General features: G+C 56.6%; 1 protein-coding gene across 3 annotated transcripts; it reads right to left on the bottom strand.

Moving 5' to 3' along the window:
- Window positions 1–284: 284 nt before the first annotated feature.
- SLX9 (SLX9 ribosome biogenesis factor) lies at window positions 285–26,512 on the bottom strand. 3 transcript variants are annotated; one of them, XM_061423461.1, is made up of 7 exons: window positions 26,401–26,512; window positions 24,264–25,173; window positions 20,874–20,982; window positions 13,810–13,878; window positions 5,741–5,891; window positions 1,668–1,736; window positions 285–603 (listed from the first exon to the last, which is right to left on the bottom strand). In XM_061423461.1, exons 2-7 carry the CDS (start codon window positions 24,399–24,401, stop codon window positions 480–482), a joined length of 660 nt encoding a protein of 219 aa, XP_061279445.1. In that variant the 5' UTR covers window positions 24,402–25,173; window positions 26,401–26,512; the 3' UTR covers window positions 285–479. The 3 variants fall into 3 exon arrangements, 2 of the variants coding, with proteins under 2 accessions (XP_061279445.1, XP_061279452.1); XM_061423468.1 differs by having other exon boundaries at window positions 1,668–1,733; window positions 24,264–26,512; XR_009737547.1 differs by having other exon boundaries at window positions 574–603; window positions 1,668–1,855; window positions 24,264–26,512.
- Between the last annotated feature and the right edge of the window lie 445 nt (window positions 26,513–26,957).

Raw genomic sequence — 26,957 nt, 5'->3', positions numbered from 1 at the left:
CCTCCCCCCAGCCCCACATGTGAGGTCAAGGAGAAGGTCCTGACATCAGGCAGAGGTCAGAGGCCCTGAGAGAGGGCACCGCGAGAAGGTGGCCGAGCTGCATCCAGCCGCAGTCAGCCTGGAGCCCCCAGAGGACCAAGCCAGAAGGCTTGTCTCTTAATATGACACATGTGTGCAAGTCACTGCCCACAAACCCAGACGGAAGAGAAAAGCGAGGAGAAGGCCGGCCGCATGGCTGCACCACCTCCTGTGGGGCGGGCACTGAGCTCCATGGACACCTTGGGTTTTCCAGCAGTGTTTTTATTGCAAAAATAAATGTGTCGTCACAATACTCCCGTGTCAACTGCCTGTCTCCCACCTTTGCCAAGCACAGCAGCCGTGTCGCAGAGGAAGGGGCTGGCAGCCCAGGGGACAGTGGCCAAGCCGGCCCTGGGCACCTCCTCGTGGGTGGCCTCGGCGCTCTCACACGCCCCACGGGGTCAGGGCTGCCCACCGCCCTCCAGCTGCATCTGCTCGGCCAACTGCCGCCCGATGGCCAGCAGAGGGCTGGCTCTATAGGCCGGACTGGCCAGCAGCTCCTGGAACCGCGTCCGTTCTTCCTCGCTGCAAGAATGGAGAGTGGAGGTCAGTGGGAAGGGTGGGTGCGGAGCAACCAGCAACCGCAGGGCCATCCTCGGCACAGCCACCCCGCAGGGAGGGACACCAGCACAGGGCTGGTCCAGGGCTGGAGGGCGGGGTGTGAGGCAGGCTGCGGGGCTATGAGATTCTGCCTGGTAGGTCTGAGTGTGGGGGCAGATGGGTGTCTGAAGCCCGGGGGAGGGGGCACTTCAGGTAGGAGGGGAGGGGCTGCCCTAGGGCCTGTTGGTGGGCACACAGGCCCCTCATTCGCCACAACTGTGACAAGGAGCTGCTGTCTAAGGCGGGGAATGCACACTGCACACTCAAGACCTCACACGGCAGCTCCTCACCAGCTTGGTCCCACAGGAGCAGGGGTGCCGGGCCCGGGGGTGATGGGGGTCTGCAGTGGGCCCACCCTTCCTGCAGAAGGCCCTGGGCCCCGAGTCCACGGGGGGGCTGCCTCTCTGTGCCCATCCCTAAGCCCAGCCAGCCACGTCACCTCCCCGAGGCGCCAGGGCCAGCTCACACCTCGGCCCTGCAGCCCAGCACAGCCATGGGTGACCTGGTCAGGTGCCTCTAGGGACATCTCTGCCACTGAAACTGAGGTGACCTGGTCCGGACCTCAGGGTGGCGGGCCCGCCACGGCACTGTGGCGAGGCAGGGTGGAGAGCCCAGCCTGTACCCTCCACAGGTGCGTGCCCAAAGACAAGGTCAAACCCCACCATGCCCCAGCTTTCTGTGCTGTTAACAGGGAGACTTTAGACCCCAACAGATGGCTGACTGATTGGCCAGGTGTCCACACTCCCAAGACACCTGGGACCCGGGTCCCAAGGGCGGCCCCCCAAGACCCAGCGGCTGCCCTCAGCAGTCCAGGGGAAGAGGCTTCCTGGTCCCTGGAGACAGTCGTCCACGCCCCCCAGGCTGAGCCCCAACACACCAAGGACTCAGGTGGGGGAAGCCCTGGATGGGCCGTGTGGAGGCAGGCAGGACACCGGGCATCCTTTGCGGGTGTGTGTTTGGGGACAGGGGGCAGGGCGTGCAGTACTCACAGGAGCTGGAGTCTCTGCACGGCACTCATCCGGCTCAGCTCGGCGGGCCGGGGCCTGCTGGCTACCCTGCTGGGGACACGGAGAAAGGGGTCAGCATGGCACACATTCGAGTCTCGACTGGAGACCACAGTCTACACAGGGCTCTCGGCTGGCTTGGAAGGCTACAGGTGCCACACGGCAGGAAGGACCTGGCAGAACGGGAACCCAGAAAACCTGTGAGTCCTGAAACACCACCTAACTCTGGCCTGCAGACCAGGAGCCCCCATTTCTTATTCATGTTCCCTCTGTTCCCTGTTCAGCTGCTCTGGGGCTACTTCATCCCGACTCCCTCCCGCTCCAGAGCTCCAGGACAGCCCCCGGACACTGTGGCCCTGTTCCTTTCACCACTGACCCCTCTCTGTGTCCACCACAGAGCTCCCGGAGGCCCCACCCTTGCCGATCCGGAGGGCCTGGTTCTCCCTTCCCCCAGCCACGCCCCCCACCCAGGAGGTGGCGCCTCCATGCTGGGAAGTCAGGAGGCCTGGGGACTTCATGCCCTGAATCTTCATCCCCATCTAGTTCAGGTAAGAAGGCCTCCCACAGCCTCTTCCTGCTCTGACAGTCAAGGGCCCCAAGGTGCAAGCACACCCCTGGGAGTCCCCTCAGGGTCCAGAGGCAGCCTAGGGTGACATGGGGAGGGTGGCAAGGAAAGGCAGGACCCTCACCCAAGCCTCAGGACATGTCCAGGGCCTGGCAGGCTGCTCACGGGAATGGCACGCCCCTCCCCGATGGGGTTTTCCACTTTGGACAAAGGCAGGCAGGGTGGATTCCCGGAGGCCACGGGGGCGCAGGGAACTGACCCCCCCGTGCTCACCCCAGCGGCCCAGGGCGGGGACATTCACACCAGACACCAGCCCAGGTCCTGCCCACCCGCTTCAAAGGCTGGGGCCCCAGCTCCCCCAGCACCTGGGTCTAGCTCTGCTGCAGGGCCGAGCGCACTGAGAAGCGACAAAGAGTGGACAGAGACCTTCCTGCCAGAACCGAAGCAGCTGCCCTTTCCCGAGACCCACAGAGCTGGAAGACGACCCTGGCCCTGCCAGCACTGGGGGCTGCGGCTCTGGGTGCTGAATGCCCTGGGGTAACCCTTGGGGAAGTTGCTCCAGCAGAAGTCTGTTTCCCAGAATGCAAGACAGGCCAGTGCTGTCCTGACAGGCTCCCTTCAGCTGGCACCCAGTGCCTGGGGATGCAAGTGGGCCCAGGTGGCTCTCAGCTTCGGGGCTCTTGTGCTACCCCATCCCTACCCCTCCGATGTGAACAAACCCTTGTGGCACCCACCCCAAGGGGACTGGGGCCCAAAACCAAATGGGACTCTCGTCTCAATCCACAGCACTGGTGGATGATCCCGAGGCCCCAAGGTCCAGGAAGCCCAGCTGGTGACAGGCGCCGGCTCCCAGGGTCAGGCCCCCCCGTGTCAGGCCACCCGCTCTCGTCCTCTACAACCTTTGGACCATGGGGGAACCACGTTCTCTAGACTCAACCCTTCTCCCTGGTGAGCGCAGCCCACTGGCAGAGCACCACCTGCTCTGGTCTTGGGCCCTCAGGCTCTCCAGGGGCTTGAGGGCCAGGTCAGTGCTGGGCAGTGCCACCTGTCGGGGGGAACACCCAACAGCCCACTGGGCCCACTCAGAACCTCGGGCTCTCCCCACACCACCCAGATGTGGGATGAACCTGGGGCAGCCCAGGGCCTCTGTTGGGGTATCCCAGCAGGTGACTGGACCCAGGCAAGGCACTTGGGGTCTGGGTTCCCAGGCACAAAGCTGCCCCACAACATATCCTGCCCAACTCTGATGCCGGGGGGAGCTGGGAGGGTGGGCATTCCTGCACCAGGCCCTGAAAGCCCTGCCCTTGTGAAGCAGGAAGAGGCCAAACACCCGGCCCAGCAGACCTCCGTGGCTGACAATCCCACTCCACCCTGCCAACGGGAGGAGGGCACAGGATGGAGGGGAGGGATCGAAGCCTGCGGCCTCGCAGCCCACCCCAGGGCCGAGCGTGGCAGGGCCCCTGCGGTCCTGGGCGAGACTCCGGGGCTGCCCCCTGGGGCCCATGGCGGTGACTCTCCTGGGCCCTCCCCACATCCCTCCTTCCTCAGCTCACTCTAATCGTGACTGTGAGGGTAACAGATCCGTGGGAATCGCAAAGCCTAAGAGTGGTCTTGGGGACCCCAGCCTGCGGAGAGGGGCCAGGACTCCCCAGCCGTGGTCAGACGTCGGCACCCAGATCGTGGTCTCTTACACCATTTCCAGCGGAAGGGACTAGGCTCCCTGGAGGAACACTGACTCTCAGACAGGAACAGGAAATGCCTAGATGAGCCTGGAGCATCTTGTGCCCGAGGAAGGGACGTACTCAGAAACAAAACACAACAGCCCCCACAAATGGGAGTGTCGGGGTGGGACAGCAGAGCCAAGCGAGGAACTCCCGAGGGCCAGCGCCAGAGCCGGTTCAGCAGCAGAACAGAGTCGTACTGGATCATGGCCCAAAGCATAAAATAAATAAATACCCCCGGGGCCAGCCTGACGTAAACAAGTGACAGAGAAGGAAACCAGGAGGATCCACGTGGCTCTGCAGCTGTCCCGTCCTCAGAGGAGGGGAGCGCCCCTCCTCAGGAGGGGGGCGAGCACAGTGACCTCCTTCCAGAGGACGGTGGGAGGTGGTGGCAGCACAGTGCAGACACCTGCCAGACTCGCCTGAGCCGGGCGACCACGGACTCGCCTGAGCCGGGCGACCACGGTCAGCGTCCACCATGGAGGTCACGTGACGGCACGCACCCTGACGGGACGTGGTGAGAAGGGCCCCTCCCCTCTGTGGTCTTCCCTGAGGGGCGTCCTGAAAAACGTCTGGCTCCTCCTCCAAACCGTCAAGGTTGTTAAAGACAGGAAGGTCTGAGAGACTGTCACGGCCCAGAGGAGCTCTGAGGGGACACGATGGCTGCATGTCACCTGGGGGCCTGGCTGGAGCCCTGGGGCAGCAGAAGGTCAGTAGGGGAAACTGAGGAGTCTGAACAGACTGAGCTTTTAGCCGACTATTATTTATGAATGAAGCTGGTTCCTGACTATGAAAAATGCACAGGCTGACGTCAGACGTAAGGAGAGCCGTGTGACTCTGGGCATCACCACCGTAACTTTTCTATCTGCTCTAGAATAACGTTTACCTTGGCAGACAGCTCCTGGTGCCAAGAGGCGGTTGGGGGCGGGGTGACAGTGGCCGGGAGAGCGCCCCCTGCCCCGGCCGCCTCGCAGGGCCCTCCTCCGCTGAAGGCCGGTGTCTGCGCAGCCCTCTCCCCTCTGGGAGCACCAAGCACATTTTTTGGATGAGAAAACTGCAAGCAGGGTGAGGACGCTTGACCGGGTCACATTTTTGTTCAAGAACCAGGAATGGAATGTGCATTTCGGGCTCCAGCTCCATCACCAAACCTCAGCTCCGATGGCCACTCCTCGTCTGGACCCCACGCTCTGGGCACTCCCATCCCAGACTGGCTAGAACTGACCACCTAACTCTGCAGCCAAGGGGCCCTGAGCCTGTCACCCACCACCCCAACCCTTCCTCCTCAGAGGGGTATTCAGCAGGAAAAAGAATTATTTCAAAAAGACAAAATCAAAGACAAAGGAAATGATGAAGGGCCAGGAACCATGATAGGACAGGAAGGCCTCCAACTCCCCATTCGTCCTGAAGCCAAGCCACGGTCACACCTGGCTGGTGCACAGCAGGACACTCTTCTGCAGCACGGGGTCCCAGGGGAGCAGGACGAGCCCCAGGAGGAAGGCCCAGCCTGGGGCAGGGGGCTGGGGTGACAAGGGCAGTGGCTGGGCAACGGGTGGGAAAATGGAGCTGGAGGGACCCCCAGGCATAGCACCCGACTGAGTGGCTGTGGGAGGCCATCGATGCACCACCGGGCACCCACTCCTGAGAAGGCCCAGGGCCCCCACCTCATGGTTGGGCCTGAGACAAGAGTGTCCCAAGTCAAGACGGGGCTCTGCAGGGTCAGTGCCCAGCCCGGCCACACCACTGCTCAGCCTCTCCTGGGACACGACACTCACCGTGGGGTAGGGGGCCGCCGGCCGCCAGCCTCCAGCTCCAACAGCTCAGGGAGGGCGTCCCTCAGGGGCTGCAAGTCCCCCACCACCACCGTGGCCCTCCGCCTCCTCTCCGCCTTGAGCTTCTGTTCCGCCAGCTTTATGGCTTCAATCTCTGAGGAAGAGGGACACAGGGTCAGTGAGAGAGGACCCAGGAGGATAAGTGTTCGGCCATGGACTTTAGCAGCAGAGGGTCCCGGCTCCCAGCCTGCATAGCCAGAGCTTAGCTGGGAACCCAGGGTGGGAGGGGGTAGAGGGGTGCAGCCCGAGCGACTTGCTCCCCTTAATCCTGGAGATGGCTGTGGAATTACAAGCCTGGGGAGACGGGCTGCAGGCAGAGGAGCTGCCCTTGGGGAGGCCAGGGCCCTGAGGCCTGGAGGAGGGGGTGGACGGAGGGGTGGGCAGACAGAGGGGCCTGCAGAGTCAGAGCAGCTGGTACCCTCCCCTCTGCCCCCCAGTCAGCTTCCTGGGGATGCGCCCAGAAAAGAGAAGTGGTCCCCATGGGAGGTGGTGACAGGGTGAAGGGTCCCCAACACTGGCCAGGTGCAAAGCAAGAGGGGTCTCAAGGGGGCTCCTGCACGATGTGGGGGCTGTGAGGAGGGGCAGGGGCACTGGCCAGAGAGACAGGGTGACAGGGCCCAGGTCCAGGGTGCCAGGTGGAGGGCAGGGCGTGGGTGAGCCGCTGGGTGAGACCGCTGTCGGCCAGCAGGGCTGTGGCCACCACACACGGAAGGGCCTCGAGATCTGAATTCCATTTTATAAGCAGTGTGTATTCTGAAACTGTTAATAAAACACGCTCTCAAGCACGTTGTCTCCACAGTGTGGTGTGCGGACCCGGCAGCTCACTAGTCTGTGTGCAGACCTTGCTCCGGGAGGCTGCCTGAATCTGTGAAAAGCGATTTGTTAATTGTTCTGTATTAGATTCCTTAAAAAAAAAAAAAAAGCTCTGCTTCTAAAAAGCTGGGAAATGAGGCTGTGATGGATCTGGGACGGCTGGACCACAGCAGAGACGCTCCCCGCCTCCCTACTGTGCGAGTTTTACTGGGCTATAAATAACCAGCTGCAGACTCTGAATCTCCTCTAAAAAAAAAACTGGAAGCACCTTCCCGACGAGCGGTCGGTGGACTGAGTGCAGCCAAGGGGCCAGGAGAAGCCAGGAGAGAGGTGACAGCCAGCGGCCTAGGCGGGCCCGACAGGGGACCTCTTCCTTGCAAGGGGATGTGGGTGTGTGGCTGCCCAGCTGCCCCTCAGGGCAGGTGTGAGAGGTGATGGAGGTGGGCACGGTAACCAGGGGAGCGGTGATGACACCAGACACAGGGCAGGCCAGGAAAACGGGGGCTGGACAACTCAGGACAGCCCACCCCGAGTGCGAGAGGTGTGTGTGAAATGTGAGGGGTGCGTGCTGACCCCCACAGGCATCTCCAAAAGAGAGTAATTTCCAGAAACTGACCACTTGGGAAGCCTGGCAGGAGCAGCCCCTCCCAGCTAGCAGTCACCCCCAGAGGCCCAGAGAAGCCCAGCAAGGGCGAGCCAGACAAGCCCAGCAGGACACACCTGCCCCAGCCGCAAGGAGGCTGCCGAAGTCCAGGGGCCTGCACCTCACTCCAGAGAGCTGGGCTGTGGGACAAAGACCACCTTCCTCCGGGTCATTGGGCCCTGGCCCAGGCCACCCCTCAGTGTTGGGACACCAGGATTTAAAGGCAACGATCCAGGGCTCTCCATGCTGCCAGGGCAATTTATTCAGCTCGTCAAGCTGGTGCCTCTTCCCTGGGAGCCCAGCACCCAGGAGGAGTTGGGGGTCAGGGGTCAGGCAGGGGAAGGGACAGGGAGCTCCCTTCCTGGCTGGCAGGCCCAGCACCAAAGCTGCAGGGGACCAAAGAGGGCAGGGCAGGCCTGGCTCCTGGCAGGACACAGGACACCTGTCTGCCTACAGAGGAGCCAGCACATCAGCGTTTTAGGTTAGTAACAGGTGGGGTCCACCCAGCACACATCTGAGGTGTGCAACGACGGCACAACACGGGCACACGTGCCGGCGCGTCACTGCAGCGGCTGCTTCAAAAAAGGCCGCAGTTACCACAAGAAGTGTCCACAGAATCTGACAGAATTCACTGCCCACTCAGGATAAAGATCACAAGGAAACCAAGAACAGGAAGAACTTCCCCAATCTGAGACACTGTCTACCAGAAACCGCGTCTCATACACACCAGACACTCTCTGGTGAAGCAGGCCACAGAAGGGACAGTGCAGACCCACGCTGACCCAGCTGAGCCCAGGTGAGGGCGACTCCGAGCCTGGGGTGGGCGACACGAGCAAGCAGCTCCTCCCCCCATCGCCTCAAGCCTGCCGCAGTGCCAACAGGGCCTGTAGTCCACGTGGTGCCCAGAAGGTCAGGCACAGCTCCCCGGAGGGTCCGTCCACCCTGGTCACCCTCCCCTGCTTCCCTGCCCGCATCAGCTCACCCATAACAAACAGAGCTCGAGTGAGCACTACCGGCTTTATGCCCCAACGTGGCCTGAGGTTACTGACCCTGAGCAAAGCAAGCTCACAGGACAGTGACCATGGGCCCTTGGCTCCCAGAGAATAGAAACAATCCTCACCCCCTCTAGCTGCTGCAGTAGGAAGAGAAGACATAAAACAGACTGGAAAGAGAGGTAAAACTGTCTCTATCTTAAGTATTGTAGCACGATCGTTTATGTAAAACATTCTACCAAATCCACAGGATAATTACCAGAACACACAATTTTAACAAGATCAGAGGGTACAGAGTTAATAATAATTAATAAATGATAATATAATAATACATAGTAAAAACTGGAAAATGAAACTTTTGTGAATTCCATTTATAATAGCTTCAAAAACTATTAGCAATAAGCTAATGAACAATTAGCAATAAGCTTATCCAAACGAAAAAAATCTAAGACCTCTACTCTGAAAATCACACAACAGGATGACAGAAATTGAGAAAATTTTACATGAAAGGAAATGTACAAACTAGGTTTCAAAGAGGCAGAGGAACCAGAGATCAAATTGCCAACGTTTGCTGGATTATGGAGAAACCAAGGGAGCTTCAAAAAAATTCTGCTTCACTGACTAAGCTAAAGTCTTTGACTGTGTGGATCACAGCAAACTATGGAAAATTCTTAGAGACTGGAATATCAGACCACCTTACCTGTCTCCTGGGAAACCTGTATACGGCTCAAGAATCAACAGAAGAACCAGACATGGAACAACGGACTGGTTCAAAGTTGGGAAAGGAGTATGACAATGCTGTGTATTGTCACCTTGTTTATTTAACTTACATGCAGAGTACACCACACGAAATGCTGGAAGAATCATAAGCTGGAATGAAGATTTCCAGAAGAAATATCAACAACCTCAGATATGCATATACTACTACCTTAAGGGCAAAAATGAATAGGAACTAAAAAGGCTCAAGAGGCCTTGATGAAGGTGAAAGAGGAGGGTGAAAAAGCTGGCTTAAAAGTCAACATTCAAAAAACTAAGATCATTGCATCCGGTCCCATCACTTCATGACAAACAGATGAGAGAAAAAAAGAAAACAGTGGCAGATTTTATTTCCTTGGGCTCTAAAATCACTGCAGATGATGACTGCAGCCGTGAAATTAAAAGACATTTGCTCCTTGGAAAGAAAGCTATCACAAACCTAGACTGTGTATTAAAAAGTAAAGACATTACTTTGCCAACAAAGGTCCATACAGTCAAAGCTATGGTTTTTCCAGTAGTCGTGTACGGATGTGAGAGTTGGTTGACAAAGAAAGCTAAATGTCGAAGAATGGATGCTTTTGAACTGTGGTGTTGGAGAACTCTTGAGAGTCCCTTGGACTGCAAGGAGATCCAACCAGTCCATCCTAAAGGAGATCAGTCCTGGGTGATCATTGGAAGGACTGATGTTGAAGCTGAAACTCCAATACTCTGGCCACCTGCTGCAGAGAGCTGACTCATTTGAAAAGACCCTGATGCTGGGAAAGATTGAGGGCAGGAGAAGAAGGGAATGACAAAGGATGAGATGTTTGAATGGCATCACCAACTTAATGGACATGAATCAGAGCAAACTTTGGGAGACAGTGAAGGGCAGTGCTTCATTGACTACGCCAAAGACTTTGACTGTGTGGATCACAATAAACTGTGGAAAATTCTGGAAGAGATGGGAATATCAGACCACCTGACCAGCCTCTTGAGAAACCTGTATGCAGGTCAGGAAGCAACAGTTAGAACTGGACATGGAACAACAGACTGGTTCCAAGTAGGAAAAGGACTACGTCAAGGCTGTATATTGTCACCATGCTTATTAACTTGTATGCAGAGTATATCATGAGAAATGCTGGGCTGGAGGAAGCACAAGCTGGAATCAAGATTGCTGGGAGAAATATCAATAACCTCAGGTTTGCAAATGACAAGACCCTTATGGCAGAAAGTGAAGAAGAACTTAAAAGACGCTTACTCCTTGGAAGGAAAGTTATGACCAACCTAGATAGCATATTAAAAAGCAGAGACATTACTTTGCCAACAAAGGTCTGTCTAGTCAAGGCTATGGTTTTTCCAGTGGTCATGTATGGATGTGAGAGTTTGTGAAGAAAGCTGAGCGCCGAAGAATTGATGCTTTTGAACTGTGGTGTTGGAGAAGACTCTTGAGAGTCCCTTGGACTGCAAGGAGATCCAACCAGTCATCCTAAAGGAGATCAGTCCTGGGTGATCATTGGAAGGACTGATGTTGAAGCTGAAACTCCAATACTCTGGCCACCTGATACAAAGAGCTGACTCATTTGAGAAGATCCTGATGCTGGGAAAGACTGAGGGCAGGAGAAGGGGACGACAGAGGATGAGATGGTTGGATGGCATCAGACTCGATGGACACGGGTTTGGGTGGACTCTGGGAGTTGGTGATGGACAGGGAGGCCTGGTGTGCTGCGGTTCCTGGGGTCGCAAAGAGTCAGACACGACTGAGCGACTGAACTGAACTGAACTGAAGGGCAGAGGAGCCTCGCATGCTGCAGTCCATGGGGTCAAAAACAGTCGGACACAACTTAGTGACTGAACAACAACAAAAGATTAAAGGAAAAATTACCATGTCCGTGGATGAAGACCCGGCCTTGTTAAAACAGCGCTTCTGAACTGATGCACGGGTTCAAAGCCATGATCCATAGGTCACTACTGCACCAGGTGGTGGTGGCGGCTTTAAGACATTGACCAGCCTGTGATTAGAGTCACGCGGAAATGCTAAGAACCTGGACCCCCCAAAGCGGTCTTGAAACAGAGGGACAGACATCGGACTTCCTTGACCAACCCCAGGACCTGCTTCACAGCTGCAGCTTCAACAGGCTGGAACCGAGGAGGGTCAGTGAGCAGAACCATGGTGAGAGGCGTTAGCTTTCCACAGACATCAGGATGACTGCGCAAGGAGAGAGTGTTTATGACAAACACTGATGAAACCGAAGGAAAGAAAACCCTGAACCAGTGCTTCACATCGCAGACAAACATAAATCAAGATGGATCAGAAATCTAAATATCAAAGCTAAAACCATAAAGTTTTCAGAAGGGTAGGATTTATCCTCCTGTCTTGGGACTGGGCAGTCTCCTTAAACAAGGCACACGCACGCGTGCACACACATATGCACGTGCTCACACACTAAACATGCAAAGAAAAGAGACAAAATCAGTGTCCTCAAATTAGACTTCTGTTCAGTTTAAAAAAAAAAAACTGTTGAGAAAATAAATAGGCAAGTTACAGTCTGGGAGAAAATTATCTGCACAACACATTTGAGGAGACTGACCTCCAGGACAGAGGATTCCTGGAGCTCAATAATAAAGAGCCCTCAGGAGCCTCGGGAAACAAGGCCTGGGCGTCAGGACGCCCCAGTGGGCAGCAGCAGACAAAACGCCCATTCACCACAGTGACAGGCACCTCACGCTCAGCAGAACGGCCAGGACTGCAGGACTGGCGTGCTGGAGGGGCCGCGAGCAACCCCAACTCCCCCGCGCTGTCGGGGGCGTAAGCGTACAACCACAGGAGAGGAACGTCTGGGAGCTGCTTGTAAAACTAAACATACACCTGCCCTATGACCCAGCATTCCATTCCAAGTGTTTACCCAGGAGAAATGAAAACATATGTCCACAAAAAGACTTGTGAAGAATGTTCATCGCAGCCTATTCACAGCAGCTAAAAAGAGAAAAGACACCAGGTGTCCATCCACAGGAAAGTGTATACCAAGCAGTGTGTCCACATAAGGAAACACTTCTCAGCAACACACAGGCCCAGACCACAGCTCCACCCAGCCCAGATGAGCCCAACGCCCAGCTGAGCAGGAGAACCCAGACACACACAGATTGCCCTTAACCGATGTCCAGAGCAGCGAAGCCTGAACTCGACCTGAAAAGAGCAGACGGAGCTGCCTTTGGGGGCGGGGCCCGGCCGACGTCCCGAGAGGACTCTGCTGTGTGCGCGCGCACTGGCCCCAAGTCACCACACAGCACACTGAAGGCCCAGGCCACCACATGCAAACGTCACCTCAAGACCAAAACTAAAAAGAACCATAAACAAATACTGACCTCTAGCAGAGTTACTAGGGAGAAAGTGTGCTCAATCTGTAATCCACTTTGGAACATACAGCTAAAACAAGGGTTGGTGGCTGGACCAGACAGACAGACAGCCGTGATAAAGAAGTGATGCGCTCATGGTAAAGTCTGGATGGTGGGCAAATGGGTGTCCACTGTAAAATTCTTCCCACTTTTCTGTACAAAACTTTTCATAATAAAGTACTCAGTGAAAGAAATCTGGGAGCTGTAGCTAAAGCTACAGTCAGAGGCTAACATTTAGTCTTTCGTTCAAAAATAAATGACTAAGTCACTAAAACAAACCTGGAGAAACCAAGAACAGGGTATTAAAACAACAGAAACTAACAATTTAGAAAACAAAACAGGAGACGACAACTAAAGACAGGCATTCCTGGAACAGATAAGACGAAATCAATCAGAAGAGAGAGAAGGGGATACAAATAAAGAGTAATAAAGAGGTTAAATAATGAGAAACTAGCAACTCTGCCAATAAAGGCTGAGATCTGATTAGATGGTTTTATGGGAAAATGAGTAAGTGACCAAGATTAGCTCAAGTAGTTAAAAAAAGACCAACCATCACAGAAGAAAACTTAAACATCATCAGAGAACTATAGCCCAGAATATTCAGGGGTCCAGTGGTCCCGGCCTATTAACTTTCCAAATCCATTTTACAAAGAATATTTTGCACAACCCCATGCTACAGACCGTGGAAAAGAAAATGCATGAATGGACATTTCCTTAAGACACATCCAAAAACTCAAAGAAAACTTAAAATTAACAATTATGGATGAAACTGATACATTTCTCTAAAAATTTTGAATTTATTAAACATATAATTTGTTTAAAACCTTCAAGGAAAAAAATAATGCTGGTCATATTTTAACTGTGTGAGAACATAAAAAAAACATTTCAAAGTAGTTTTAAAAGTCAGCAAAATCAGACTAAAAAGATAACTGTAAGAAAAAAAAACAACAAAACAATGTTCACAAGAAAACCTTCAGAAAAACACCAGCAAATACTCAGCATCATGAAAAATAAGTATATTTTCCAAAATTATTAAGAAGAAACCCACCCTGATAGGCAGGCCAAGGCACCCCCATAAGACGGCGAAGGCCGGGGTCCCTGACCCCACCAGTGGGTGAACGGCAGCTTCTGCCAGGGACCCCGAGGGCCACACGCAGGCCGGGAAGGTGATCTGAGAAATTTCGTGTCATAAATCACCTGACCCTCAGGCACTCCCTCTCTGACGTTTTACCCCCGAGAGTGGGTGACACTCCTGGTGGGGAGTCAGGTAAGGCCGTGCAGACCCTCGCATGGGTGACAGGGCCACCCCGCTGCCATCTGCCTGTTATAGTGCAGGCTGCCTCCTCCAGGGCCCAGACCACCCAGAGGCCGGGTTCTGAGCCAGCCCAGGACAAGGGTCCACTGGGGACGGGACAGGACAGGACGGGGAAGCTTACTCTGCAGCCACCGCTCGCGCCTCAGCTTCAGCTTCTCCTTCTTGGGCAGAACAGTCTTGGCCTCAGCACCTGCCAAGAGAACATGCGTGAGCAGGACAGACCAGGAGCCCAGGTTGCGCCTCTGCTCAGGGCGCCCGCCGCCGCGCCTGGCCGTGGCTGCAGGACACCCGGGACCCAGGGGCTGCAGGCTGCCCACGCACTGGGCTCTCACTGGTCTCCCCACAGACAACACACACACCCGGCGGGTGCACTCTCCAAGATCCAGTGGCCGCAGACTTCCGGCATCTAAGTAGAAGCTGAGAGGACACGTGCTTGTCAGGGTGGCCTACTGCTCAGTCAGTTCAGGGAATCCAGGACTCCCACGGGGCTCCCACCTCTTCTCCAAGTCACAGCCCACACCCACAGCCTCATGCCTAACCTCTGCCCATGCCCCAGGCTGACCCACTCTCCTCCCCATTCACCCTGGCCCCTCATCCCTAGTAGGAAGGGCCGCCAGTCACCTGGGGCTGGTCAGCGGGCTGCAGGTGCCCAGGCAGGGAGGCGGGACAGAGGACTTGCACGGCGGGGCCCACGCGGGTGCCAGGCTGCAGGGGTGAGGTGAGGACGGCTTGTCCGGGACGGGAGCTGAGTAAGGGGGGCGGTGGCAGGAGGCAGTGGGCAGCCTCACATGGGGACCTCGGACAAGACTCAAGCCGGACACCTGTCCCCAAAGGTCCAGGAAGCCACCTTTCTGCCCCAATCCCATAACTTCTCTAAGATTTTGAAATCATTTCAAAAAAAAGAGTCTACGACACATGGAGACTGATGGAATCCTAAGTCTGCAGCCTGTGATCAAGGGACAAGTTGGCAGGTGGGTCAAGCCCACCCTGTACCACCCAGGACCCCTTCTCAGCAGCCAGGACCCCCGACTCACACTCAGGAAACAGGTCCCAGCATGCCGACCCTGTGAGGCCCAGGCGTTGGGGAAGGCAGGGTGACCAACGCATACCTCCACATCGGCTGCTGTGAAACCTGCGCTGCAGAACCGTGAGCATCTTAGTGATGCTTCAGGTGAGAGGGTCACTTCAAGTGAAAACTCACTGGGACAGAAGGAATGGCCGATAAAGCCCAGCCCGCTCCCTGGGGAAGCACGGCTCCTTATAGAGACCTGAGCCCAGTGACTTGAACCCAACCTCAGGGCTGATCCAGAGGGAGGCCTGAGGGCGGCCCTCCCACTAGGAGGAGGAGGAGGGCAGGGACTTGCTGCCAGGCTGGACGCTTCCTGCCAACGTCTCCCCCTCTAACCACCTGTGTCCTGTGCTGTACGCAACAGGCCAGCAACCATCCACTTTCCTGCCCCGTGATTCTGACCCCCACTGCCTGCGGGGCCCTGGAGGTCCCAGTGCACCCGGCTCCTTGGCACCCCGGGCCTGTCCGGATGCATCCTCATGCAGCCACGCCACACTCAAATCCTCCTGCTTGTGGCACCAGCCAAGAGCCCACCCAGAGCCAAGAAGAGGCACTGAGAAACATCTGTCCTCCTCCTCCTCCTCCCACTGGCCCGAGGGCCCAACCCTTCCCTTGATGCCATGCAGGCAGAGTCCTCCGGGCTGGATCTGACTGCCCTTCCCAACTTCCCTGTCAGGCAGAACGGGCTTGACCAGACGACAGCAAGACGAGCCCAGCAGTGGCCTTCCCTGCCTCCAGCTGCCAGCAGGCCCAACGCAGTGGCCTGTGCCCTCCAACTCACTGGTCGAGCACCCAGAACACAGGCCCTGCCAGTCAGGGTCAGGGTGTCCCCAGAAGCTGTGGGCTCCTCCCCTCAGGGCCTCCCCATGGCAAGGAGGCAAGAGCCTGGGCAAGATGGGGAGGCGCGCAGAGCTTGCAGCCACAGAGGTCACAGCGCCTCCAGCAGCAGGCAACCAGCACCACAGCCAAGACCAGGACAGTGTGGTATTCTCCAGCCCCCAGACCCACACACGCTGCTGTCCACCGAAGACCTCCAGGCCTCCCCTCCGCATCCTCTGGAGGTCAGGGGGACCGAGGGGAGAGCCAACCACCACCCCTCCAACCCAAAGCGGACCCCACCCAGGGCCGGATGCAATGGATGGCAGCTTCCTCTCAGCCTGGACACCTCCTATTCCACTTGGAGAGGAGTGAGGAGAACTGGATTCTGTCACAGCCCTGACCTCACAGCTGCAGGAAAGCTGGGGAGGTCTGATGGGGAGCTTCAAGCCCCTCTGGGAGGTGCTCAGATCCTCCAATGCCTGAGGTCAGCCTGCCCAAGCCTCTTCTCCTCCCCCAGGCAGGACAGGCCTGAGGACCAGATGCAGCACTGCTGCCCTCTGCTGAGCACCTGCCTGAGTTTCAGAGGAGAGCGTGGTAGCCGGTCAGCAGGGGGAGCTCGGCTACAGAGAGAGGGAAGGTCAGGCACAGAGCTCTCTGCCTGGGGCCCCCGGGAGACAAGACAGGAGCCCCCAAAACCCGGTCCCTCCACCGCGACCTCCAGGCCAGCAGGGCCACTCACCATTGTCACATCCCCAACTTCTCCGCCCAGAGCCCCTGCAGACACGCTGCATGGCCACCTCCTCTCTCTGGTCCTTCTGCTCCTGCGTCCCCGACCAGGCCTGTCCTCCACCTGCTATGCCTCCGCTTGAGTCTAGGGGTGGGGACTGTCCAGCCCAGGGTACAGAGGACTGGGGACACCCAGGCGCTTATCTGAGCACAGAGCTTGTTTCCTGCATGGTCGCAGTGCAAGGGAATATAGAACTAGAAACAGAACTGGCCAGTGGCACCCCATGGGAAGAGGACGTGGGAGCCCAGAAGGGCCCCAGACCTCTACTGGCCCTCCAGTCCCCGGTCCCCACCCAGAGCTGAGTCCTGCTGGTGGTGGGTGGGGGCGGTCTGCGGGGTGGGGAGGCCCATCACCTCAGAACCCAGTGCTTCCCCCTAGGAGGCTGAGCCCCTGCCTGAATCAGAAGGAGGCAGTCCTTGGCTGGCAGGGCTCCCAAAGGAAGCCCTGAGAGAGATGCCACCAGCAAGGCCCACCAGCCCCCCTACCCTGGGGTCCACCAGCCCCACTGAGTCCAGGCTGCAGGGGAGGGGGCACAGCAGACCCCGGGGAGGGGGGCACCACCAGTCTCTGGGACCACATGACCACAGGGCAGTGTAGCACGTGCCCACAGGGGCCAGGGAGCTGGACAGTAGAGCTGCCTGCCCCCAGCCCGCAGTGAGGACGCTCTCGTCCAGGTGGACAGGTACCCTGCCTGCACGGCCCAGCAGGTCACAAGCAGAGCTGAGTCACTGGACACCACGTTCCCCATGACCTGTGTCTGCCCTGGCCACCACTCCAGCTCAAACCCAGGGGGCTGCCAGGCCCAGCGCCCAAGGGAGCCAAGGCACGGGTCAATGCGGAAGCAAGTCTGCTGCTGCAGAGGGAGGTGTGGGCACAGTGACAGACACCTGCCACTGGGAACCAGGCGCCTCGGCCTGCAGAGAGGAGGCCCACTCAACGGGACGTGTGGCCAGTCAGGCCCACAGCTTCCCCATCCTAAGTCCAGGCCCAGGCACCGTTCCCAGTATTCCACAGTTACAGACTTGTCTCAACCCCAACACAGAAATAAGGCCTGGTATTACCCCGACCCCCAGCGGGAGGCTCCTGAGCACACGGCCTCAGGCCGCCCACCCACCTTCTCCACCCTCGGCACTGGGGCTCTCGGGGCTCTGCCAGCCGCAAGGCCACAGGCACACAGCCCGCTGCTGAGCTCCAAGCTCTGGGCCCTCTCCTCCTGCCATTCTCCTTTAGCTTTCTGTACACTATGACTTTTTTTTTTTTTCAAAAAGGCTTCTGACTGGGGAGAGACTGCTTTCCAAGAGCCGGCCAGTCCCCGTCTTCTGCCTCCTGGCCCTGCATGCCAGCCCCTCAGACCATAAGAGACGTTCTCCTCCGTGGCTCCTTCTCCTCCCTGACCAGCCCATAGAAGAAAACACTTTCCTTTCTTCTCTCCCTGCCCCTCTAGCACCCCTGTGGTTTTCAGGCCATGCCACTCAGATTTTAGTGTCCCCTCCACCTCGAAGTGACACCTCATCTTTCTGATCAGCCATGCTCCCCGGGCAGCCCACGCTGTCTGTGGCGGCCTTTCCGACGACCCCTCAGACTCAGCGTGAAGGCTCAGGGTAACTGAGTGTCTCCGGCACACTGAGACAGTCCTATGAGCACAGGCTGTCATGCCCACAGGCACGCGCCAAGGCGCTGCCACCTCAGAGACAGCGACCAGGACCACGAGGACTGATCAGGAGACCCAATGACAGCCCATCACAGCTCAGGACCAAGAGGACCCTGGGTCCAGGAGGAGATGGGCACTTCTGTGCTCCCATAGTTGAGAGGCAGGACCCACTAGGCTGTGGGCCAGTATCCTAAACCTGGCAGCATCAGAGACTTCTGGAGGGGTGTGTGAAGACAAGGTTCAGCAGGTCTGGGATGGGGCCCCAGTGGTCCTGGTGCCGGCCCAGGCCTCCCCGAACTGGGTGCAAAGCCTCAGACCCACCCCACCCACACGGTGCACGGGGGAAGGACAGCAAGAGCTGATACAGCACCGCAGCTGTGCCAGGGGCGGGCCCGCGGTCACTCCCAGGGCGGCTGCGTGGCTCTGAGATCGGACACGTCGCCCCCACCTCCTGGTGCCGCAGCCTCGTCTGCACAGGATACAGTGCGTGTGCATCAGACCCTCACCAGCGAGAGGCTGAAGGGGCCCGGACGAGTCCCGAGCAGGCCCACAGCACACCTGCCCGGCAGATGCCACGCTCGCCTGATGGACACCGGTAACAGACGCTCAAGATGCAGCGCCAGCAGAGCACGGCCGTGTCCCTCCACTCCCTGCACACCTCTCAGGGACGCCAGTGGCAGCACGGCTTCTCTGCTGGGTCCTCTGAGCCCCACATGGAGGTCCCGCTACAGGGGGGTCAGAGGCAGTGCTGGGTTGTGGGCTGTTCCTGCGGGACCCACCCTCTCAGGTAAGTGGGGATCCGTGTGCTGTGCCTCTGTGGACATGGCTCACAGCGAGGGGACGTCTGTCAGCTGCCGCAGGAATGCAAGCCTCCTGCTCAGCAGCCCCTCCCCCGAGCCCCAGACGGAGGTGAGATGTCCGAGTGCCACGCTGAGCACCAAGTGCCCAGCACTTGCTAACGGACAGAGAGTGAGACAGACAGAGGTACGCAGGAGGGCAGGGAAGGCAGCACCCATCGGCTCCCTGGAGGACTAGCTCCCTCTGCAACTCAAAAACCCTGGAAGAGTTTTTGCCCAAAATGATAAAGAGCTGCTCTCCATAACACATAAAAATTCTTCATGATTAAGAAAAGTGATCAAAACTGCCCAGTACACAAACCACAGGAGAACCAGTTAACACACAAAACTGCTGGATCGTGTGGGTCACCAAAGGGGCCTGAGTGGCCGTGACTCCAGACCCTTCCTGCCCTCCCGACGGCAAATGCCCGTGGTACCCCCCGATCCCCACCCCTGAGCACGGGCAAGTACTCGGGCAGGACGCAGCCAGAGCTCTGCAGGATCCAGCCCAAGAAGCAGCAGGAGGGTCTGAGGGTGAGAAGATGGCGCTGAAAACACACCGCTCTGGGAGCCGGGATTACTCTGGGCTGGAGCCAACAGAGCCAGCAGGTTGCGACTCCCCTCATCTGACCTAAGCTGGGAGCTTCTGAGGTGAGGTCTGCCTGGGTCCCCTCCTCCGGGGAGGTTTAACGCCATGAGGACACCAGAATCAGGACCACAGGGAGCCGCACACACGAACCTCCCCATGCTCACCACCCACAGCACTGCTGCTCCTCCTCAGACGCTCCAGAGGCCCAGGTGCTCACCATGCCTCTGAGCCGTCACTGAGGCCTGGGCGAAGCCTGCACACGGTCACGGGATGTGACCTGCACACAGCAGTTTTTCTGTTTTTCTCTTGTTAATCTGTCTTCTCTTGGTCTAACCTGCAGGGTCCTAGCTGAGAATCTAGGAGGGCAGAGACGAGAAGGCTTCCCTCCCTACAGTCTCAATGTACAAAGAATAGCAAGGAGATCTGGATAACTCTCCAGTGAAAAAAAAAAAAAAAAAAAAATCCAAACCAAGCTGCAAACAACACGATCTCACAGGAAACACTCGACACAGGCTTACCTGTGAAATAACTACAACTTACAACTCCAGCAGCAGTTCACAGACTGTACATGGAAATTCAGAAAAATAATGCTGAACACCGGAAGCCCTGCCCTGGAGGCCAGAGTGCTTCAACAGCACTGAGGACGCTTCTCTCAATCGCTCAGCCGTAAACACGCAGCTAGCATAGGTGGCATGAAGGCTTCACCTGCCGAGAGCGGACGAGGTGTGGCTGCCCAGGGCAGGAGAGCCGCCCCCTGCTCCAGGACCAGCCCAGACAGGACACCGGGCTAACAGTGTCACAAAGCCCGAAATGGGGGGCGTGCAGTCGGAAAGAAGACCTCTCCCCATGATACAAAAGGGAAGGAAGAGGGGCTTGGGGGCCACAGTGCACCCTGGATCCTGCCTGAGGCATAAGGGAGACGGGGGCTCCTTCTACTTTGCTCACCTGAAATAAGGTTATTACAACCAACGTGTTCAGGTGTGCTAACAGCCCTGTAGGCGTGTATGTCTTTTTTTTCTAAGAGCCCTAAGAAATACAGACTAAAGGATTCCTGACGGAAATGCTGTTTGCCTCAAAATAGCCCAGCGCTGTGTGCTAAAGGCACATGGAATGGAATGTTTAATACCATCTTTCTGTTCAGCACATCTTTAAAACTTTCCACTAAAGAAAAAACACCTCTTGGGCTTCCCTGGTTGTCCAGTGGCTAAGACTCCATGCCCCCAATGCAGAGGGCCTGGGTTCCATCCCTGGTCAGGGAACCAGATCCCATATGCCACAACTAACACCGAAGCAGCCAAATAAATAAATAAAAGCACATAAAGGTGCACAGGGCGACCTGAGCTGCACTCCGGCCTGTGCCTGTGGGCATGTGGAAGCTCGCCTGCACCAAAGCTCCCCACCCCGAGGTCCATGCTATTCGCTCTCAGCTCTCACCTCTCCTGATGGAGGTGACGCTCCTCGTCTCCACATCCAGCTGCTGCACCAAGGCACTGGGGTCTATCGTGGTCCCAGCAAACACATCAGCATTCAGGCAAGCCAACTCCTGAAGAGGCAAGACGGGAGACTTAAGACTCGCTCTGCAGCTTCAAGACCCCTCAGCGAGGGCCAGACCCTGGCTTCTCCAGAGCAGGAGCTGGAGAGGAACCCGAGGCCCACCCCCACCCCAGGCCCCAGGACTCTCAGGTCACATGCTCCTTGCAGCCTCAGCTCATCCCCCACCCCCCAATGCCCGCCCCTGGGCCTGGCTCCAGCCTCGGGACCATCTGAGACTAGACCCAGGATCAGTAACAATTACAAATCACAACATTCAAGAACCTCCAAGAGGGGACCCAGGTTTCCTCCCAAACCTCCCACCATCTTACTCTTCCTGTCATTCATGGCTGCTCCTCCACCTCCACACTCTCCCAGCAATCTCTGGGTCTCTGACCACATTCATCCCACACCAAGGTCTCACAACCCTCCAGGTCACTCTGCCCGGCACACCATGCTACCCCAGACCCCGCCTCCGAGGCCCGGCCACCTCATTCAGGTCCAAGCTCCAGGACGGGGGCCTTGGAAGGGGCGTCAGTAACCCGGCAGCTTAGGCACAACCTCTGAGCAGACACTGGCCAGGCACCACGCTGCCCTGGCCTGGGGGCAGCTTCCAGGAAGCGGCATGATGGCAGGTTGGAAGCAGTGTGAGCTCAAGGCTGCACTGGCTCAGGAGTGACCAACTGCACTCGCAAAGCCTCCAGTCCCTGCTGAAGGTGGGACTGAACTGTGAAGGCAACCTCCCAGCCACACAGGCACACCCAGCGGTAAAGGGCAAAGGTTTCTATGGCCACGGGGGCTGAAGCACAATCTGACAGTAAGAGGCTTGCACCGACCCAGGCTGCCAGGCTACAACACAAAAACAAGAAAACATAATAGGCAGACAGGAGGGTGCACACTGGTGCAGAATGGTCTGTTACACAGGAGCTGAGCCAGGCCAGGGAACAACCGAGATGATCTGCAAACACCAGCACTACCGAAGACAGCCAGCTTTCAAGAACAACAGAGCAGGACACACGCAGAGAGACTGGAAACAAGACCTAGGCAACAGAAGCTGTGTCCGAGGGGCCCACGTGCTGGACTTGGCAATGACCTCATCTCAGCCACAGGACTGAAAGAGAGCATGTCTAAAGAACCAGGGAAGTACGATGACAATGTCTCATCAGAGAATACCAAGAAAGAGACAGAGCCATGACCAAACTGCTCAGACTCCCCTGAGCTTTTCAACCAAACCCTGACATTTCATAACACCCAAAGGACAAGCAACAAGGGAAAACAGGAGAAACTATTGTTACAACAATTAAAAATTCTATGCTTCCAAGGGTAATATCAAGAAAATAAAAAGACAACCCACTGAAGTGGAAAAAATATTTGCAAACCATATTTATCTGATAAAGTTTAGTAACCGGAATATATAACTCTGACAACTCAACAGAAAGAGAAACAACAACTTTTAAGTGAGCAAAGGACTTGAAAAGACATTTCTCCAAAGATAAACAGCTAACAAGCCCAGAAAAAAAGAAAAAAAATTCAACATTATTCATTATCTCTTCAGTTCAGTTCAGTTCAGTTGCTCAGTCGGGTCCGACTCTTTTAGGGAAATGCAAATCCAAAGAGTGAATACCACCTGACATCCAGCAGGATGGATATAATCAAAAAGACAGACAACAACAATTGCTGGTGAGGATGTGGAGAAATTGGAGCCCTCATGTATTGCTGGTGGGAATGTAAAATGGTGCCGCCATTGTGGAAAGTAAACTGGCAATTCATCAAAAAGCTCAACTTAGAACTCTGTACATCCTAGCAATTCTGTCCCATGAATCCACAGGAAAATTAGTGCAGAGCAGCAGCATGACAGCCAAAAATTAGAAACAATCTATCCACCAACTTATGAATGGATAAACAAAATGCAGAGTGGTCTGGTTTATTCAGACAATGGAATATTTTCCAGCCATAAAAAGAATGAGGACAACAGAGAAATAAGTGCTACGAAAATAATGCTATAAGAACAAACCTCAAAAACATGTTCAGTGAAAAAACCCTGACACAAAAGGCCACATATTGTATTAATTCCATTTATACGAAATGCCCAGGAGAGGCAAATATATAGAGACAGAAAGCAGATTTGTGGTTGCCAGAATGACTGATGCTAAGTATGGGATTTCCTTTGGTGGTGACAAAAACGTTCAGAAATTGGTAGTGATGGTTGCACAAATCTGTGAATATTCTTTTTAAAATGCCCAATGAATTGTACACTTTAAATGGATGAATTTTATGGCATGAATTCTATCCCAATAAAGTTTTATGAAAGCCAGGGCATTGATGCCAGATCCTGGGATCACACATCAGCTCCTCCATCAGCAGCTGAATGCCCTTGGTAGTTCATTTAAACTCTCAGTTTTTTTCCCTGCAAAATGAGGGCTGGGACTGTTACAAAGATGTAAGGTGACTGGCACATAGCAAATGCTTAACAAACATGGTTGTTTTCTTCAGCATTACTGACCCAAAGCCATGGTTCCCACAAACCAAGAGGATTTTGTCCACTGTCCAAGTGTTGGCCCCTTGACTACAAACACCAGTAAATGCTTCCAGGCAGCTCCAGGGTCAGCACCTGGATAAACAAAACACGGTCTAACCACACAGTGGAAGGTGATTCCACCATAAAAAAGAATGAAGCATTGTTAAACATCACACAACCTTCGTGAGAGCTGAAAACACTGTGCTAAGTCCAAAAAACCAAACTCAAAGGCGGAAACCTACACGACCCCATCCATGTGAAACGTACAAACACAGGCAAAGACGAGCGGCTGCTCAGGGCCGGGAGGGCTGAGGGGACCGTCGAGGCAGGAGATGGGGGACGGGGAGGGAACAGCTCCAGGGTACAGCATGATCTCTTCAGTTTGCTCTTCCTTTTTTCTTTAATCCTGGGAATCCCCTTTCCTTTCCTTGGAGCGCAGCTACGACGTAAAGGAATATTTACCTTTTTCGCGCAGATTTCTAGAAGTCGAGGTGGAAGGTTTCTGGTTCTCCCTCGCAGAACTCCAGACGCGGAGCAAATCAACCTCTTGCTCCGAGCCTGGCGGTCCACGGAGGCCACGACACTTCGTGGACCGGGAAAGCTCACAGACCGTGCGGCAAAGCCCGCCGAGGGCGGTCCTGGGGCCGCAGGGACGCTTCGGGGGGCGGCAGGGGACCCTAGGGCCGCACCGTGTGGCGCCCGACTCCGGCCCGCGGCCCCCTTCTTCCACCCGCTCCCCCTTCCCACCCCTACCGCCCGCAGTATCCTCAGCTTACCTTCCCCGCGACTCCACCAGTCGAGGCCTGCAGAGGGGCTACCTCCCGGGCGGGGGACGCGAGGCCGGGGGCTGCCTCCCCCGTGGGCCTCACGGCAACCTGGTGCACCCGGGCCCTCAGGCTCCTCACTTTCCCCATCTTCCCAGGGAAGACTCACAGCCGGCTGGAAGCCGCTGGGCTGAAGCGGCACACGCTGCCGGAAGCTGGTCCGGCACTCTGACTGCCGGGCGGAAACAGGAGTCGCGATCCTGCCCGCGCCAGCTGTTAGGCTTCAGAGGGGAGTAGGGCGGGGCCACAGAGGGGCGGGGCTGCGGTGCAGACGGCGGGGTCCTGGGGCGCCTGGCCCCGCCTTCGGCCCCGCCCCGCCGCCCAGGGCAGGTGTGGTTGGTTAATCCCACCCTCAGTGTGATCTGGGGAATGATGAGTTAGAACGCTGGAGGAGATCAAGTGTGAAGTACACGAGTGTGTTTGCTTGTGCCTGTCAAAAGTGCCCTCGGGGGAGGAAGAGAGCAGAGGACTGAAGGCTGCAGGCACCTCAGAGACATCATGCCAGGACTTATAGGGGCGACTTCACAACATGGATCTGGACTGGGGCTGGAGAGAAATGTCCCTGGAGGAAGCCCCAGAAGCCAGCTCTCAGGTCCGGCGCTCCCACCCTGTCTGTAGTCCTGCTATCACCGCCTCTGCAGGGCCAGGGTGGATGTCTGACCAGTGCCTGCTAGACCAGCTTTCTTTGGCTAGAACCTGTTGCCAGCCTGCGACCAAGCCTAATGGAACTGCTGGGGAGGCTTCCTGGAGCGTGGAAAAGGCCGAGCCCACCACCCAGTCATATCCCCACCCATCTGGTGGCACCTGCAACTTCTTTAAAGTGTGTCAGGAGACATTCTCTCGTTCTGCAGCTCTGCCAGGCCTAAGGAGTGAAAGTGAAAAAGTGTTAGTTGCTCAGTCATGTCCAACTCTTTATGATTCCATGGACTGCAGCCCGCCAGGCTCCTCTGTCCATGGAATTCTCCAGGCAAGAATACTGGACTGAGTAGCCATTCCCTCCTCCAGGGGATCTTTCTGACCCAGAGGTCTGAGCCAGGGATCGAACCCAAATCTCCCACATTACAAGCAGATTCTTTACCATCTGAGCCACCAGGGAAGCCCTGATCTAAGGAAGACACAAAGTAATGACTGTTGGGTACACTTAGGGCCATGGTGCATGCAGACACCACGCTAATCCAGCTGGCATCCAGGAACGACCTCCTGGCAGCCAGTGCCAAGACACTGGGAGATGCATTCCAGGAGCAGCTCTGTTCTATGGGTCCCAGCATCACTGGACCTGATCATCAACACTTGGATCCTCTGCATCCAATCAGGCTTGTTTCCTGAGCCATCTAGGGAGGGAGGCCCGGGCTTGGCCCCTGGACTGGAGGCCTGCTTCCTTGCCTGACTCCCAGTGGCTGGGCCCCTGGCCAGCTCCAGAGGCCCGCAAGGCAGCCTGCACTTCAGGTTTGCTTTTTGCCCTTTCTGTGCAGTCCGTGCTTTCTCGATTAAAGGAAAAGACTGTCCAGCTGCTGCAAAATGGATATGTTAGTTTTTAATCCTGGGGCCCCTTCCGTCTCTGCCTTCATCTTCCTGGGTAATGAGGTCACATCCCAATACCCTGACACTTTCATTGCAGCCTCCACCTCTCTCTGGGTCTCCACCTGAAACTGAGGGAATCTTAAAGTGTACTTGGTTCCCATCCCAACCTGCCCCACCACCCCGCAGTGCATCCCCCTTCAGAAGAAATGGCACTGGCACTCACATAGCCACCCAAACCCCAAACCAGGGTGCCACCTTAGCTTACATGTCACCTTGCTTGCATGCAGTCCCCCGTCACATCCAACCCAGCATCAGGTTCCACCCCCACTGGGCTTCTGCCCTGGCCACCTCACTGGAGCCTCTTGCCCTCTCCCTCCACCCCTGGCCAGGATGGAGCCCCTTCAGCTTTACAGCAGCCCCTGCCTCCCCAGGGGTCGTGGCCATGGTCACCCTGGAAAGCCTACCCCCGGCTTTGCCCTTCCCGGCCGCCCCGCTCCCTCAGCAGCTCTGCCCTTCCCAGCGCTGAGCCACAGCTCCTCTGTTCCCTCTGAGGGCCTCCCAGCGGTACCTCGCGGTCCTGATGGTCCCTGGACAGACCCTGCGCCTCGTGCTGGCGGCGCTAGTTAATTCTTCTGTCGCACGAGGGCGCCCACGGCCCGCGTGGGTTTCTGCAGAGGAGTTGGGGGCGGAGATGCTGGGGGTGGGGGGATGGTTGGATCCCAGCGCGGGCCCTTCCTCGGCCCCGGAACGCCTTCAGCCTCCGCAGGACGCGGTCCTCCGAGCGGGTCCAGGGGTCCCACGCAGTCGTGGAAGGATGGCTTCCGGGAAAGCCTCGGGGCAAACACCCCGCAGTCCATCCTTGTCCACCCGGTCCTTCGGGGCCCGCCGCAAGGACTTCCTGATGATCTCCAGCCCCTAGCTCTGCTCTCGGGTTTCCCAAACCCCACCGGGCTGCGCGTGAGAGCGGACGGGGACCTGCGAACAGCCGGGCTGCAGATGCCAGGCTCTGACCCGCTGCCCCTCCCAGCGCCCAGCTCCCTGCAGCGTGGGCGCCGCCCTGGCCAGCGATCTTGCTGGGATGTGGAGCCCGAGGGCCCATTACATCCGGACGCTGCCCTGTCCCTA

The sequence above is a fragment of the Bos javanicus genome, chromosome 1 (assembly GCF_032452875.1).
Source record: "Bos javanicus breed banteng chromosome 1, ARS-OSU_banteng_1.0, whole genome shotgun sequence".
NCBI lineage: Eukaryota > Metazoa > Chordata > Mammalia > Artiodactyla > Bovidae > Bos > Bos javanicus.
Note: the sequence above shows the minus strand (reverse complement) of the source record. Positions and strands in the feature narration are given on the sequence as shown.